Here is a 16,754-nt window from a genome sequence, read left to right on the forward strand (position 1 = left end):
TGCTTAGAGATATTACATTCTATATCCGTCTCTTTATTAGCTGAAAAATCTGTATACAACACAAAAAACAGTGAACAGTGTTTAGAAACGCATTACAGTGCGATGCAAAGATAGAATCAGAATTATCATGATTTAAATGAAATTAAGTTTTTGTATATTTATATACAAGGTCAACAAATACATTCCAAAAATATACTTTATCTGCAATACCAAATCTGAGACAGTTCTTAAGTACAAATACTCTAATAAGCTCGGAATAAGAAGTTAGCCTGAATGCTTTGTGTTTCATGACACATTAAGCAAACAGCAGTCATGTAAAAATATCATAAGCAGTACACCGAGTTTAGTTTGACAAACTGAAGAGCAAACATGAGCCTAGCAGCTGTCAGATTACCAAAGTCTGAATAGCACAATAAGATGACAAACCCCAGATGTATGAATCATCCACACCAAAATGCACATTTTGTATTTCTACAAATCAACTCCATGTATACATTCAATTATAACTTCATGTTATAATTATCGCTCACTTATAAACAATATGTCCATGATAGAACATATCTTTCTATCCAAAAACAACATACAAGTGCATAGCTACAGTATAAAACATCCAATTCCTGTGTAAAAGAGAAAGAGAAATTTACAAAATTGACATTTTAGAATCACACTATGTGCATTCTTGGCAATATGCAACAGCGGGAAGACGAGACGAGGCACAGAGTCTCCACCTCACTGCCTGTCTGCAGAGGCACAAACTGCTGCTGCTTCTGCTGCTGCTGCTAATGCACCGCTTGATTTGGATACACGAGAGAGGAAAATCCCTGATTCCACACTAAACCACAGAGCGTCAAGCAAAGACAGGAAAGATGATAAGGTGCACGAGTCCATCAACAGTCCACTATATACTGGATCCACGTCTCCAGTGACTCGCACTGTACTGATGTCCACCCAGTTCAAAAAAATACACAGGGAGCATCGGGATCCTTTTACATACGGTAGATCCTTTAGCAGTTGTGTGTGTGTCCATCCACATGTGGCACAGTGCGACAGGTAGAAACAGCACCTGCATACGTTACCTCTGTGCCCTTAGATGGACATGTCTGCAAAATCTGTCCTGTTAAACCCTTTCTGTAAGTCAAAAAGAAGAGAGGAAGAGTTTAAGGTTACGACACTTCAAAGCTTTCTTATTGATCACACACACAGACACACACACACACACTACATCCTGCTGAGGTGCCTGGGGAGCAACTCCAGGTTTATATCCTTGTGCCTTGGTTCAAGAGCACTGGCAGGAGTATTAACATGACACACACACGCAGGTTACACACTCAGATAAGAAGATAAGAGATACGAAACACCTATTGATCCTTATACGCCCCATTTTCTTGCGTGGATTTGAACTCGAACCCACAAACACACACAGACCGTTTCAGATTTCTGCAGTTTGAAGGCGCAATGACTTCATTTTTGCAACGATGCACATTTTTGTAACAAGACGTTGCAGGCACATGCGCTTTAATTGTAAAAACTATGAAGGACGTGCAATATATTTTTGCATTTTTTGCTCTGTCGGGACTTGTTCATTAGGAAATCAGCTCAAAACCGCACCTATGGGAGGGGCAAGTAATGATCTGTAACAGGCAGTAGAGCAACCTAACCCTGCCCATGTGGTAAATATGTGTGTGTGTATGTGTGTTGAAAGATGCATAATGTGAGCAGTTAGAAGACACTTGGTTTCTGAGCAAGATCCCTCAACACAGTCACAAGCCCAGAGAAAGGAATGTCATCCATCTTGCACAAAAACAAACACTCACCATCACTGTCACTCGTACACTATAGCTCACAGACACACACACACACACACACACACACAGGTACAGGAATGAGGGTGGGGCTTGGACTTTCCCCCTGAGCTGTGCAATGATCAACAAAGAGGTTGACCCGCTCGTGTTTTTGTGATGACGGATAGAACAATTATGAAATCGCAGGAATTCTTGCGGGAATCCTCTCTCGGCCCTTAATCACAGATGTCACAAGGCGGAGTGTGATTAAGATTCTGTGGTTGTGCTTTCAGACGTGTTGGACATTCTACTCTATTACACGTGTTCATCCAAACACACACACTGCAGTGGGACTCACTATAGATGCATCTAACCATCCATTACTGATGGATATTGGGTCAGTTCTTCTTTTCTGAGTCTGATCTAAACAGTTTGGATTCTGGGTCCTCAGATATTTCCCATGTCTCCTTGAACCTCCACACACACACACAGAGAGATGCTGTTTGTCACTCAATTCAGTGTGTTAAGCCATTCACGATCTGTGAGGCTCCAACTCAAAAACTGATTCAGAGAGATAGAAACTCTGCACCACACACTAAACCCATCTATTATTGTGCATCAATGATTATTTTTTACATGCCTTTCTAATGAGACCTTTATCAATAACACATAAGCTCCTTTTGAGTTCATTATTGATCTTGTCTCTTACCTGTTTGTACTCTTTGTGCAGCTTCTTATACTGGAACATGTTGCTGAGCACCGTGGATGCAGCTTTGGCTGCTTTCATCTTTGCGGCACTAGAAGGAAAGAAAGATTCATTCACATTACAACTCAAAACTATAGACAACATATTGTACATTGGAACTTTGAATGATTCAGAGCGATCATCTGGATCATCTGCCATGTTAAAGCTCACCTGTTGTCGTGGGCGTTCTTGATGCCCACCAGTTTTATCAGGCCGTCAAAGAAGGTGATGTCTCTGGCAGCCACGTAGCTGCTGGTCACCAGGTTGTTGAGGACGGCGCAGATGTTGACCACCACCTCGCTGGACGGATCCTTCTGGTGGCCGTCGACGGGCAGTTTGGTCACCAGGTTGTTCACTATCTTTGTGGCTAATCATAAATAAACAAAGATGTGCTGTTAATACTAAATAAACAAGACAAATTCTACATGTCAGCGTGAAAGAAATGGACGACTGACCCATGTCGTTCTTATCTCTGGCGTGACGGGACAGATTCCTGAGGAAGCCTGTGAGCGAGCGCAGCTCCAGCTCGTGGTTGGTACGCAGGAGATCAAGCACCACGGGAAGAATGTACTCCTGCTCCATCGCCACGCGGCTCAGCACCGACGCCCACTGCAGGACGAGAGAGAGAGAGAGAGAGAGAAGCAGAGACAGAGAGAGAGAGAGAGACAGAGACAGAAGGATTGGTTTAGAATGATTGTCATGTAGATTCACATTTATCAAAATGTTTGTTTCCTGCTGCAACAATCAACAAGGTCGTCTCAGGCGTCTGCATACCCTCTTGTCTCCTGCGGTGATGTTCTGCAGAGCTCCTGCAGCAGCCTCTCGGGTGGTGTAGTTGATCTCAGACTGGCGCAGCACATTTTTGTACACGCCCACGATCTGAGGGTGCCACAGCCACTCCATGCCCTTTGGCACCCGGGCGACCTCTGTGAAGGTGGAGAGGTCCTGGTTCTTGCTCTGTCGGGGGCGGGGGAGGAAGACGCATAACATCAGTGAGAACACTGACTGGTCGCGGTGGCGGCAGAGATGCTGACATGTACATCTGAGGTGTGCCTACGTTCTTGGTCTTCCTGCTCTGAGGCGTGAAGCAGCCGATGGCCTCGCCCTTCCCTGAGTCCTGCATCCTGGTTGGTCCTTCCAGGCGGCGCATGGCGGATGGTGGCAGCTCGGTGTACAGCTGGTAGGAGAGGTTCCTCAGGACACACACAGAGTTTTCCACTCCCTGAGAACACACACACACACACACACACACACACACACACACACACACACACACACACACACACACACACACACACACACACACACACACACACACACACACACACACACACACACACACACACACACACACACACACACACACACACACACACACACACACACACACACACACACACACACATTCCCAAGCAAAGGTGAGGCTCAATTACACAAAACTCCCAGTCCCAGTTTTCTCAGCACTTTTTTGAGCTCAGGTCTTACTTTGTCCTCGGCCTTGTTCTCATCCAGGGATCCCTTGATGTAGCCCACCAACGCATCTACCAGTCCAGGAGTTTCCCTCATCTGCTGACGGGTCTTCTCATTCACTGAGCTCAGATTCCTGGGCACACACACACACAGAGCCAGATTTTCAGGTCATTTGCATCTCAACTAGGTCAGTGACATTGTTCCTTTTTATGTAGGTTGTAGCATTCTACAGCTATCTGCTGCTCTTTGCCTTAAACAGCCCAATAAGATAGAAGCTCAGAATTCCACAATGAAAGCTAAACGCATGTTGCAGAACTGTGTTAAACAAAAACAGCAGCAACATCAAGTAAAATCAGTTTCTTTCAACATGTTAGAGATGCAGACATTTCAGGGTAAAACGTCACACGAGTCAAACGTAGGCTTTACAGGCTTTTCCACTGTGTTTAGCACAGGGTCACGTGAAGGTCAAGGGCCTGGGGAGCGCATGCTAAAAATCTTCAGAATGCTGCAACTTGAAACAGACGTAGGTTGTGCGTTAACAACCTGGAATTTATAAAACTTTGAAGTCATTTTTGTGTCAACAGATGCAAACAGAGGCTGTTATTTTCCTGGAGCTTTCACTTCTAAGGTCCTAAATGATCTGATGCTGCTGGGTAATTTGATCCTTTTTGTCGTAAAGGAGTTTGTCCATTATTTGTCACATGCAGTATCCAAATCCTGGCATTCCCACACTATAAATCACAGCAAACGGCCCTCAAACTCAAAACTCTTCAGGGTTTACACACACACCCACTCACACGCACGCAAAGGGGAACCACAGCACGTGGCGGTGATTTGCACATGTAAATGTGAGCGTTAAGTCGGTTCAGCATCTTGCCAATAAACTGTAGTGACGCGATGGGCGCGGCAACACGGAGCCAAAGTGTCCTGACCCAACCAGTTCCTTAAACGCAACACCAACTGTGACGTGAGTAACAACAGGTAAAGCAGTGTGACAAACAATGGGTTGCTACGGCAGCCGCGTGTGTAGCGCACCTGAGGCATCCCGTGGTGTTGTAGAAGATGTCGGCCTCAGACGGGGACTGCTTGATGACGTCGGAGTCGCCGCCGCCCGACAGAGGGATCAGGATCCTCTCGGTCAGCTCGGGAAGCGTCTCCCTGGCCAGTTTCTCCTTCAGGTTGTCTTTGGATGAGAGATTCCACAGAATACCTGCACGGGAGAGTTAATAACGCCGTTTAATATGTCACTTTAACATTTCAAGATGCAGATTTTTAGTGGTTTTACATCGACTCCAGTGAGGAGACTTGACTTTACAAATCTGTAAAATAAATAAAGATTAGGGAGTTTGGAGAGACAAGATGTCCCCCGCAATTTGGCAAACAAGGCAGAAAAAGGTGCACACACACAGACGTCCACTTCATTGCTGAACAATGTGACAGGCAGATTACAGAGTAACGGCTCCAGAGAAAAAGTGACACAACGTTTAATCATACACAGGGAGTGGCAGCTATACTGTCAGTCCACATGCTCAGACAACTCCCACACAGACCCACCCTCCTTCCTTCCTTCCCCTTCCTCACACACCCTATGGACTGACAGGGGGCTCCGCCCTCAGCCCCGCCTGCACTGTGACACACTTCTCCTCCCTGCAACATAAGGTGTGTTTAGGATAAAGTGCACACAGCAGATTCCCTGAGCAGATAAAGCTGCAGGCAGGAGTGTAAAGCTGCCCCAGAGGGAGAGGAGGGGAATAAGACGAGTCTCACTGCAGAAGGGAAACCATCAAAACAGCAAAACTAAACTTCCCGAGTGCAATTATCATACTGGAAACCATTATACAGGGTGATATGGGGCCTCAGGAGTTCTTTAAGGGTTCTGGTTACAGCTGAACTCATATTTTTCATATTTGTGTTTTGCAGCTCCTCTTCTGACTGACTGAGCCTGTAGGCCCGGCAGCTCCTGTTACTGCCAGACACTGAACCTCACTCATTGACATCTAAGGCAACCGACTGTTAGTACCTGTGATGTTCTTTTGCAGCTCGTTGTCCTGCTCCTTCAGGGCCTCCACCAGCTGCGGGATGCCTCCCTCCTCGATCAGCGCCACCTTGTTGTCCATGTTCTCGTAGATGAGGTTGCGCGTGGCGCCGGTGGCGTAGCGCTGCACTTCCTGGTTGTTGCAGTTGAACAGCTTCACCAGCTCGGCGATTCCTTTGCTGTGACGCACCTTTAGAGGGGGAGAAAGGTCAATTTGTCTCATGGCTTTATGTTATTTAAGTCCACAATTTCCTTTAGTCAGAACCTACATGAGGATGTATTCAGACCTGGAGTTTGTTTTTGCTTTATTCTGATTCACGGAATAATGTTTATACTTGGATTTTTGTTCACACGGTAACGCACAACAGTGGACCAAAGCAAATGCAACCTGCTTACAAACTGTTTTGGAAATTAACCCCTTAGCTGGGAAATGTTTCCTTCTTCACCTGCACAAAGTCACAGACAATTAAACAATTAAGCCTTGCTTACTCTTGTCTGGTTGATTGACCAATGTTCTGTATCACAACAACACATTAAATTTCAAGTCGCCTCTTTAGGAGAGGATTTACTCTGATTGAGGCAGAGAAGCACATGAAGACGCATCAGGTGAGCTTGGTTAGATATTTATAATATTCAGAAGTCGAGGCATCATCAGCAAACTCTTTGTCATAGTTTCAACAGCACTGTAGGTGAGCTTTATCAGTTTATTGAGTCGGTTTGTGCGGTTGTGGTTCACGTGAGCCCGAAAGAACTGATCTCTGAGCTCCAAACGAGGTCTGAACACAGCCTCACTCTTCCTTTGTGACTTCTAAGAGGCACATCAGCTTTTAAATCCCCTCACAACCGGAATATCCTCTGAGCTTCAGGTAACAAGCCTCAACAAGCTGGAGGACCTGAGCCAAGAGAGGCAACTGGAGTGCAAAAACCCGTCTGTAACACCAGATAAGATTTAGTTTAATCTCCACACAACGTCTGCTACATAGGGCACAGCTGCTGTCAATCATCTATTCAATGACGCCTAGATTTAAGGGGGGAAACTATTTTTATGATCGAGTTTCCTCAATTAAGGTTTCGCAAACAGAGAAACGACCCAAAAGCCATTTGATCTCATACCTCATTCTTGGCGTCTTTGTCATTGTAGCACTCGTGTTGAATGTAGGCGGCTCCCAGCACCTGCATGTTGGGGTCGGATTCCCTCAGGTACTGCACGGCCGTTTGCATGTCCAGGCCGTTGATCCTGTCAGAGAGCGAGAGTGGGGATTCAAAACAGGCATTTCAACTATTTCACCGCTCGGCTGCTATGTGTGGAACCACTGTGATGTTTGGACTGATGTTTTGATTAGGTAAACAGAAACCAAACAGACACAGACAGTAATTACTTCCATCTGATTTATTTCTAGTAAGCGACGTTCGGTTCGCTCGACTTCTTCCATAATCCCACCACCGTAAATCTGCAGGGCCAAAACCGCACCATGCTGCTAAGTGTGTGAAATGTGAAGCCTGAAACTGAGGCGCCACACCCAAAACCAGTCCTGCCACTATGGAGCCACCTCCCAACACACACACACACACACACACACACACACACACACACACACACACACACACACACACACACACACACACACACACACACACACACACACACACACACACACACACACACACACACACACACACACACACACACACACACACACACACACACACACACACAGCTGATATCTGTTGTATACACACATTTGGCTTGAGTTAAAGCAAATGCCTACTAAGCAAATGTGTGTATCTATATTTATCTCATCTAAAATGTGTGTGTGTACCATTTCGCTCTTTGCGTGCGAGTGTGTGAGCAGAACGCCTTCTTACCCGCTCAGGTTGCTCATGCTCATCCCCATTTGCCCGTCAAAGATGTCCATGCCCTTGCCGACGCTGTGCATGCTCTTGATGGACATGGCGCGGGGCAGGGTGCTCTGCCTCTGCACCATGTAGCTCCCCTGTTGCCCGCCCACGCCGCCCACGATGAACCCTCCGCCACCGCCGCCGTAGCTGCTGCCGCCTGAGGACATCTGGTGCTGCAGGGTGTTGGTTCCCGACACGGAGCCCATGCTCATTCGGTTCCGTTGGTTAATCCTGCTGATGGTGCGGTGAGCCGGACCTTTGTAAGCCGCCGATTGGGTTGTCATCATCATCTCGCTGCCGCCGCCTCCTCCTACTCCTCCCATCATGCCTCCGCCGCGCGTTAGGGTGCCGCTGAGTGATTGCCGCATGGTTGGGCCCTGCAGGGTCATGGTGCCCCCTCCCCCCCCCTGCTTCATCTGACTGTTGTAGCCGTTCATGGTGGTCTGGACGTACTGACGGTTGTAGGAGGCGTCCCGGTCAGAGATCAAACTGCCCGCGTCGCTGTTATCAAGCGACCAGGGGTTCACCAGCGCTGGCTGCCTCATGGAGTGCAGAGAGAGCGTGTCTGCGTCCACTCGCCTCATGGACATGTCCATATGGTTCCTGGTGGTCCCCTGGTAGCCACCGAGGCGAACTTCATCCTGGTAAAAACCACCACCGCCGCCGCCGCCGCCGCCACCTCCCATGCCTCCACCTCCCATGCCTCCACCTCCCATGCCTCCACCTCCCATGCCTCCACCTCCCATGCCTCCGCCTCCACCCCCGACGCTCATCTTGTAGAACTGTGCTAAATCTGGACCAGCAGATCTGGAGCTGAAGCCGGATTTCTGAGACACGCGTGGAGCCTGGAGAGAGGAGAAGAGAAGAAGAAGCCGAGCTGTTACTGCACCAGCAAACGCCTGATCAGCCTTACAGTGTGTGTGTGCGTGTGTTAGCACTGACTGACTGATTCAGCAAAAAGGTGTTATAATTCCTCTTCCAGCAAACACAAGTCATGACCTCAGTATTGCTTCATCATGTTTCCACTTCCACAATACAGATTCAGAAGCCAAGACGCATCTTCAGTTCAATCACCAAAACACCAAATCTCTCCATCTCTGTATGTTCCAGCTCAAAAATCCTCGACACAAAGACGACGTGTTACACTTCCAAGAATCTAGAGGAGGGACGTGAACCCCTGAGCTGGTCCCCATTCACACTCCACTGTGACATACCACACACGCCTTCCTGAGTGGGTAGCCGTGGAATCGCAGTCGGAGAGGCTGATCTGCTGGATATGTGGGTGATGTGTGCGAGTGTGTGCTCATACTGTGAGGAAGAGGAGAACTTACTGCGATCGTTTTGGAGTTGTACATGTAGGATCTGGTGCTGTAACCTGGAGTGGTTTGATATTTCATCGTGGAAGAGCCGCCGTATTCTGGAAGGAAGAAAGGAAATATAGTTACACGCTGATAATTCACCAGAACAGTTGTGGTTGTGTTTTTTAATTCATAATGAGTAGAAAGTCGCAGCGCAGGGGAAAGCAATGACGCTGCACAGCTTCATCCAGCAGGAGCATGTATGTAATGTAGCAAATCATTCAGTTCCACAGTGCTGAAAGAGTGTGTTTGCCATCCATCATGTGTTGAAATGTTGCATTCCAGAGAACAAACACAGCTCAACTCATCAGCACGTTCTGCTGATTTCATAACTGATGATGAACTCTTGACAAAAACCAGGGGCTTTTATTCTGGCAGTCGCCTCAGCTTGACTCAGCGGGTGTGTTTCCATGGAAATAAGCTGTTCAGGTGTGGTCTGATAAGTCATGTGGGTCAACAACTCCTCATTCTTTGGTTCCAGCCGGGTCTGGAGGTCACCCAAGACCAACTGCTAACTGAATGTGTGTGAATCGATAAATAGCCATTCTGGACGCATGGGTGTGTGTTTTTAGCTCGGCTGCACAGGTACACACCAAGCGGCATGTGACAGCTTACACAGATCACACAGAATACACAAATATCACCTCACTACCAGACTGTAAAGCTTCAAATATGGTAGAACCTGAACATCTAAACAACAAATACAAGGGAGGGACACAGCAACACCAACATATAAGACTATTACTCAAGAAACACTGAAGTAAGGCTCATGTGCTGCAGTTTTCTCCTGAGGCCTGGCCTGATTCTGAGTCCCCTGTGTGTATTCAGACAAAGGCCTCTGATGCTGAGATACACATTTATTGAAACGTTACAATAAAGCTACGCCTTCCTTATATGGTCGCAACGGGCAAACAAACAATTAAGACGGCAAACACACAACATTTAGGTCTTTAAAAGGGATGCTGGGATGATTTGCGCAAGAGTACCACACTGCTAATTGTTGATAATTGTGTTAAGTCTGACTTTCCTATGCAGCAAATGTGTTTTCCTGCCAGAATGCAAAGAGTAACAAGCAGCAGCGAGTGCAGACGGATTCCTCAGACCGTTTGAACATTCTGACAGCCAATTAGCAGCATTACGTCCAACAAACCAAATCTCCCTTTCCCTGGAATGACCTCAAACAGAACCACACACAACTAAAGGGATAAATGGGTATTTTGTGTGTGTGTGTCATGGGTACTAACGGAGGTAAAAGAGGAGGCACTCTGCTTTCTCACTGCACTCCAGATGCCAAACCTGTTGGTACGGCGGAGCGAGAGGAGGAGAGTGACTGACAATTCTTGGCTCGGGCTCAGACTCCAACCTGGCAACACCCAATCCACCTGCATATCACAGCTTTACAATGCATATAAAACACACCCTGGGAAGCAACAACCCTCCACCGAGGACGCTGATCCCTTTTTTTCCCCCCTGTGTTTGTTTTCTTATCTGAAAAAGTAAAAGCAGTGGTAATGCCAAGAATCCACAACACTCCTACTTCTCTTTTCCCCCTCTCACACACACACATACAAACACACACATACAGGCTGGCAGGGATTAAAACTCAGAGGGACGGTTTATGCAAAGTCCCGGGATGTTTTCCTCGTCTGCTGTCGGTCCCTATTTCCCTGTATAGCTAATGAGCTTCTCTACCAGGAACCAAGCCTCTACACTGATCAGCACTGTGTGTTCTCTCTCTTTCTCTCTCTCTCTCTCTTTCGCTCCTCAGGTACAGTTTCAAAGCAAGGCGGATGACGTAAATGCTTGTTAAGGAGTGTGTGTGTGTGTGTGTGTGTGTGTGTGTTTTTCTCCCAGCAATGCCCGCAGCGAAGTGACGCACCGAGAGAACATCGACAACATCCGCCAACATGTAGATTTTATTAGTGTTTGACAAATACTGCCTGTGAAACAAACACAGAGTTGCGTGTTCCTCCGGCTTTCCACACGTTTCAAAATATGGGACGTACAGCATATATATATGTGTGTTTGGGTGTTTGGGTGCGTGTGTGTGTCTCATGCTGTCGGGGCAGGTCCTGTAGGCGCCTCGGGGAAACAGCGAAACTCCAAGAGTGAGAAAAAAAACGTTAAATCTACTGACGTGCACAACCTGCCTCGCTTAATTAAAGGTCATAACGGCTGTAAGTCACAGCTCAGCCTGTTCACTGCAGAGAAGAGAAGAGAAGAGAAGAGAAGAGAAGAGAAGAGAAGAGAAGAGAAGAGAAGAGAAGAGAAGAGAAGAGAGGAGGAATGTGTTTGTGCACCACGCAGCACAGAGAAGCACACAAACAAACACACAAACACAGGTGCACAGGCCACATTCTCACACACCTGAGTCTCTCTACATTAAATGTTGAGATCAGGTCGAATCTCTCAGGAAAACGTTGGTGCCCTGCCCGATTCATTCCACTGCTTAGACAACAATCCCACCGCCAACAATGACTGGCCGGTGTGCCAGACGCTCAGGTGACTAAGAAACACCTTTTATCTCCTTACTTCTCACGCACACACACACACACACACACACACAAACACTGTCATTTGGCCAAGAATCCCTTGAACCTGCATCTCCTGAAGCTGACTAAGGCCTGAAACTTGATCTCTGACACACAGAGAGAGAGAGACTTTCGCCTTGGTCTGCTCTCTGGTGAAAGCAGCTCTTGTTTGGGCCTGTTACACATTAACTCTTTCCTGCGCAGGTACACACAGATCTGATCGTTACAGTAGATTCAGCTCTGCCTCAGTCAGGACAAACCATCTGTGCTGAATACACACATTTCCCTCCCAGCAGCAGCAGAATGCAATTCAACAGAAAAAGGAAACACACACACACACACACACACTTTCAATTCATTCAACTTGACTGGAGTCCAATCCAGCAAACAACCTCATCACATAATTCTAATCTTCTTTCTGACACACTGATCTTCCACATGTTGTTATCAGCTGTTGACTGCATACTTTGGGAGATAAAGGGACAGAACAGGTTTGCTCGTCTCACAGAGGAACAAACACCTCCGGGCTCACAAATACTTTAATTTCACTTTCATTTAATTCCTGTCTCGTTAGGCCAAAGCAAACAGGATAACAGGCAGTGAGAGTGAGAGTCTGATAAGAGTCCGCCTCCCCCCCGCCTGTAGGAGGCGGTCAGCACCTGCTGTCGGACAAAAGCTCCCTGTACCTGCGCGGAGGCCCGGAGCTTCCTGATGGTGGAGCGCTTCATGAATATTTCAATCTGAACTAAAAGCACACAGGCGCGGTGGTTTACCTGACATGGCGACGTGCGCTCCTCCGTTCTGCCGCGGCAGCGTGGACTTCTCCGCCAGCCGCATCTTCACCTGCTCCTGGACCCTCCGCGCCCTCGACACCTCGTCCGTCACGGAGCTCTTGTTCCCGATCTGGATCTCAGACGGGAGCCCGTAGGTGGTGACCGAGGTGTTGGGCTGCAAAGCGGACAAAAAGGCGTGTTCTGAGGCCAAGGCACTCATGGCGGCGAGTGTGTGGAAGACGATGGTAGAAAATAAAAAGAGAAAGAGGAACGCGGGGAGCCGCAGAGGAGACGCTGATCCGCGCTGCGCGTCGTGGCAGCTCGACGCTGAGTGTCAGAAGCGGAGCGGCCGAACTGGAGCTCCAGAGCGGAGGGGAGGGGGAGGAGCCAGAGCGCTCACACACTACCTGACACTCAGGTGAGCTGACACACACAAACACACACACATTTGATCATTTGTGGGTGAATATTCCTCAATCCATTTAATAGATTATACCATCAATAGACTGTTATTTATGTTAATTATTTTATAAAAAAATGTTTTACACTCTGACTATATTTTATGGCAATATGAGCATTCATTTAAACGTAAACATAAACGTACAGTTGCGTGAATATAGGAAAATATTGGAAATATTTATTTTATTCATATTTTTGTTATTATTGATAATATTGGATGATTGAAATATTGGGGTTCCCAGGTAGGAGGAGTGAATGTAAGTATGTTAATATGTCATGCTTTCATTCTGACTTTTATTTCATACAAACTTGGCCTGAAACTGAACATTTTCCCGCTGAGTCCAGATGATTGACAGATGAAATGCAGAGCTTTTTGTTTGTAAATTTAGCCCAAATTTGTAGCTGGAATGTTTTTCATTTGAATTAAATGGAAAATTCCTCCAGAAAACTTATGTTGTTAATTCCCCTCCTATTAACATCAGTTTGAGCTTGATGAGAGGTTCAAATCCAGCATCTCAATGTTGGAGGCAGAGCGCTCATTTTGTTCACGGCTCCATTAGAGGTTTTTATTCTGAACAAGCAGGTGTGTGCGTTTGTGTGTGTGTGTACTGTAGAGGAAGGAGGCTGTAATGGAATCTTGACATAGAAAAATAAATACTTGCCCTTTGGCCCTTAACCCTGAAGAGTCACTTAATTGAACTAATCTGTTCAAAGATCACTGTTTGTCTTGTCAATATTTGAGTTTCATTGTCACACCTCAGGCATAATATTAAAATCCCTGGCTTTTCTTGTTAAACCACTATTTCATGAACAAACAGCACCTGTAGAGAAATTTCATATTCAGATGTCTTGTTTGAGATTATTACATAAAAATGAACTGTAAGTGCTCTTAAATCAACATCAGCGGGCCTCAACCTCCTCCTCCATTACTCATATTTCTCGTCATTACTGGTTGTTGGCCATGAGATTCAGGGTCATCAAGATGTCAGACGCTCCTCCCTGCTGTCACTACACACACTCATACCAAGATGACGGTTGGGTCTTAGTCACAATAGACATAACAGAATTCTTGATCCAAGCTGATCCATGAAGTGGTTCTCAATCTACCGTTAACCTGACTGAAACCTCCCACACCTGCTGTAAATAAATCGCTATAACAGAATTTCCACAATTGTTCTGAATCTGAGCTGACCTGCCACTAGTATGGACAGGTGACTAAGAAACACCTTTTTATCTGTCTTGTGTCATTAAGGGTTAACTCTTAAGCATCTAGTTTAACATTCTTTTGCCTTGTTTACTTAATTAATAACTTTACAATCTAGAACCTAATATTTACCCCCATGCAATCAGCGCCATGCCAGTGTCCCCGATGACACATGAACCTGCTGGATCTAAGTATTTTCATTTTTTTGTCTGATAATAAATCAGCGACAAACGAGAGAAATTTCTTCATTTCAAAACAACACAAGTTACAATTGGGAGCCCAGAGCAATATTCTTTCAGGGGGCCTTCGATTTGTAGCTGTGGCGGTGCTTACAAGCTTTACTCTGTGATTAACTCTATTGTAGGACTGTAGGATTGATGTGACACTGTACAATTTTCTAAACGAATTAGTCGCATGAATGGAGGCTTGTTCCAGGGTGTGGCACAGTCCCAGTTAGTAGGTTTGGTGCCACACCTAAGTTTTATCTGGTTTGTTCCTTTTGAGCTTAGCAACTATGAAGCAATACTGAATATGTGAGCTTGAGTAGTATCTGCCGGATCTAGATAAAAGGTATTAAAGATTTGTTAATAAAAATGTCCACTCTAATTACCGTCTTTCCTGAAATCCTGACAGCTTCTCTTTGTTTCAATGCCTCTGATCACAAAAGCAAAGTGCACTGCAGCCTGTGTAAAGGTTATTCAATCAGCCAATCATCTCCCCTGAGAAAAGCTGAGGATTTTATGTCTCCAACCAGATCAAAGTCGATGCAGCACATCTATAGAAACTTGACCTCCACCGCCCATCAAATCCTCCTTACTTGTAATCCGGTTTTCATAGCGAGACTTTGTCCTGATTTCTCCTCCACGGTTCACTGAGTCTGCTCTCACTTCTCACTCAATCTACACCAACCAGTCACAGCTGTCCCGCCTTTGAGTGGCAGATGCGCATGTGTTGCAATAACAGTTAGGATGGTGACAAATCAAAAAAAAAAAGTTGCGCAATATCTGCTCATAAGTCTTGACTTACCATGATCACTGAGGCTGAAGCGATTCTGGAGTTTCTCCTCTCCGATCCGCGTCCCTGCTCTTCTATGAGGTCAAATCTGTTGGGGTATCGTGAGAAATAAGGACAACCTCAGCAGTCACCGCCTTCAATTTTTTAATTGTCAACAAGCATCCAGGTTACCACAAAGCAAAGAGATGAGTCAAAGAAGAAAAGATGACACCACAGGGTGTGTAGCGAAAATTCAATATGGGCAAACATGTGACAACTTGTGAGGGGAGGGCAAGTGAGGAGAGATGAGGAGACCTGAACACACTTCCACTGGTGCTGTGGAGGGGAAACTCTCACTCACATGAGAGTTTTCTCTTTTAGAATAACCCAGAGTTACGCAAGTATTTTATTTTTGGTGTATTAATCAGCATCCGAGTCGATTTTTTAGAATGTATGCAGCATTTCTTCGATGACTCACAACAAAGCAGCTAAAGTAACAAATTCCCAGCAGGGATCAGAGGTATTGAGTGACAGAAATAAGCTCAAAGGTTACTGACTCAGCGTGTCTGTCTGGGTGTGTGAGAGAAAGTGATTGAATGAGACTGAGAATGACACATGCTCTGCCTACAGTCTAACATGCTACACACAGCAGCTTTTTGTCTCTGGCAATCACTACAAGGAAATAAGAATAAAATAAGTATCACAGTAAACACAAAGCTGCCCAAGCACTTAGCCATAGATTCATTCACAGATTTACCTGGCTGATTCAAATGTGTTTGTTTTGGCTCTTCAGTCATAAATAAACAGATCCAGGCTTCATCGCCATGTTGTGATTTTCAGATCTTGTAGAGCAGCAATGTTAGAGCTAAATACAGACCAGCCAAAGTTTTATTACAAACGTTATATATATGATATACAGTATGATGAGCAGAATGCTGGTGTGTGTGTGTTAGCTGGGGGACATTGTGATTTACACACATGACCGGCTGTATCCTCAGATGACAAATGAAACCTGTTGACAGAACAAACACATTCTGCATGCAGGGTGTGGCTGCTGGCAGAAGGCTTTAGTACACATTGGCATATTTCCTAATGTAGAGCAATAAGAAAGAGTGTGTGGCCCCTGAGCAAGAACAGCATGCAGACTGCCCTCTTGTGGGGATGTGCGGTCAGGACCATGTCTGAGGGGAGCTGAGATACAGATACAGTGACTGAAAATGGACGACTGATGTTGTGTGTTGTGTCATGTGAGGAGTCTAAAGGTGAGTTTCTGTATAGTTTAGTTTGGGTTCAATCACTGAGAATTTTTTTTTATAACTTCTGGACAAGTTCCACCAAAATTAACAAGACATCCTTTATTGGTATCATTACAAATCATGACTTAAGGTGGGGGAGGGTGTGTGTGTGTGTGTGATTCACAGGTTGATATTGGAAACACTGCATAATATGAAGACACTTTATTAGGTATGAAACAAGTGAAACACAAACTGAAAATATATTATAACC

General features: G+C 45.9%; 1 protein-coding gene across 2 annotated transcripts; it reads right to left on the reverse strand.

The window, feature by feature from the left end:
* Positions 1-12: 12 nt before the first annotated feature.
* pkp3a (plakophilin 3a) lies at positions 13-15,152 on the reverse strand. 2 transcript variants are annotated; one of them, XM_076169971.1, is made up of 14 exons: positions 15,073-15,152; positions 12,593-12,767; positions 9,262-9,347; positions 7,898-8,775; positions 7,145-7,268; positions 6,017-6,221; positions 5,032-5,206; positions 4,012-4,129; positions 3,584-3,748; positions 3,301-3,483; positions 2,982-3,135; positions 2,698-2,893; positions 2,491-2,578; positions 13-1,128 (listed from the first exon to the last, which is right to left on the reverse strand). In XM_076169971.1, the coding sequence occupies exons 1-14, from the start codon at positions 15,088-15,090 to the stop codon at positions 1,087-1,089; spliced, it is 2,607 nt and encodes an 868-aa protein (XP_076026086.1). In that variant the 5' UTR covers positions 15,091-15,152; the 3' UTR covers positions 13-1,086. The 2 variants fall into 2 exon arrangements, with proteins under 2 accessions (XP_076026086.1, XP_076026078.1); XM_076169963.1 differs by lacking the exon at positions 15,073-15,152 and having other exon boundaries at positions 12,593-12,935.
* Between the last annotated feature and the right edge of the window lie 1,602 nt (positions 15,153-16,754).

The sequence above is a fragment of the Genypterus blacodes genome, unplaced genomic scaffold, assembly GCF_046128005.1.
Source record: "Genypterus blacodes isolate CSIRO-AG114 ecotype Tasmania unplaced genomic scaffold, CSIRO-AGI_Gbla_v1 ptg000015l_1, whole genome shotgun sequence".
NCBI lineage: Eukaryota > Metazoa > Chordata > Actinopteri > Ophidiiformes > Ophidiidae > Genypterus > Genypterus blacodes.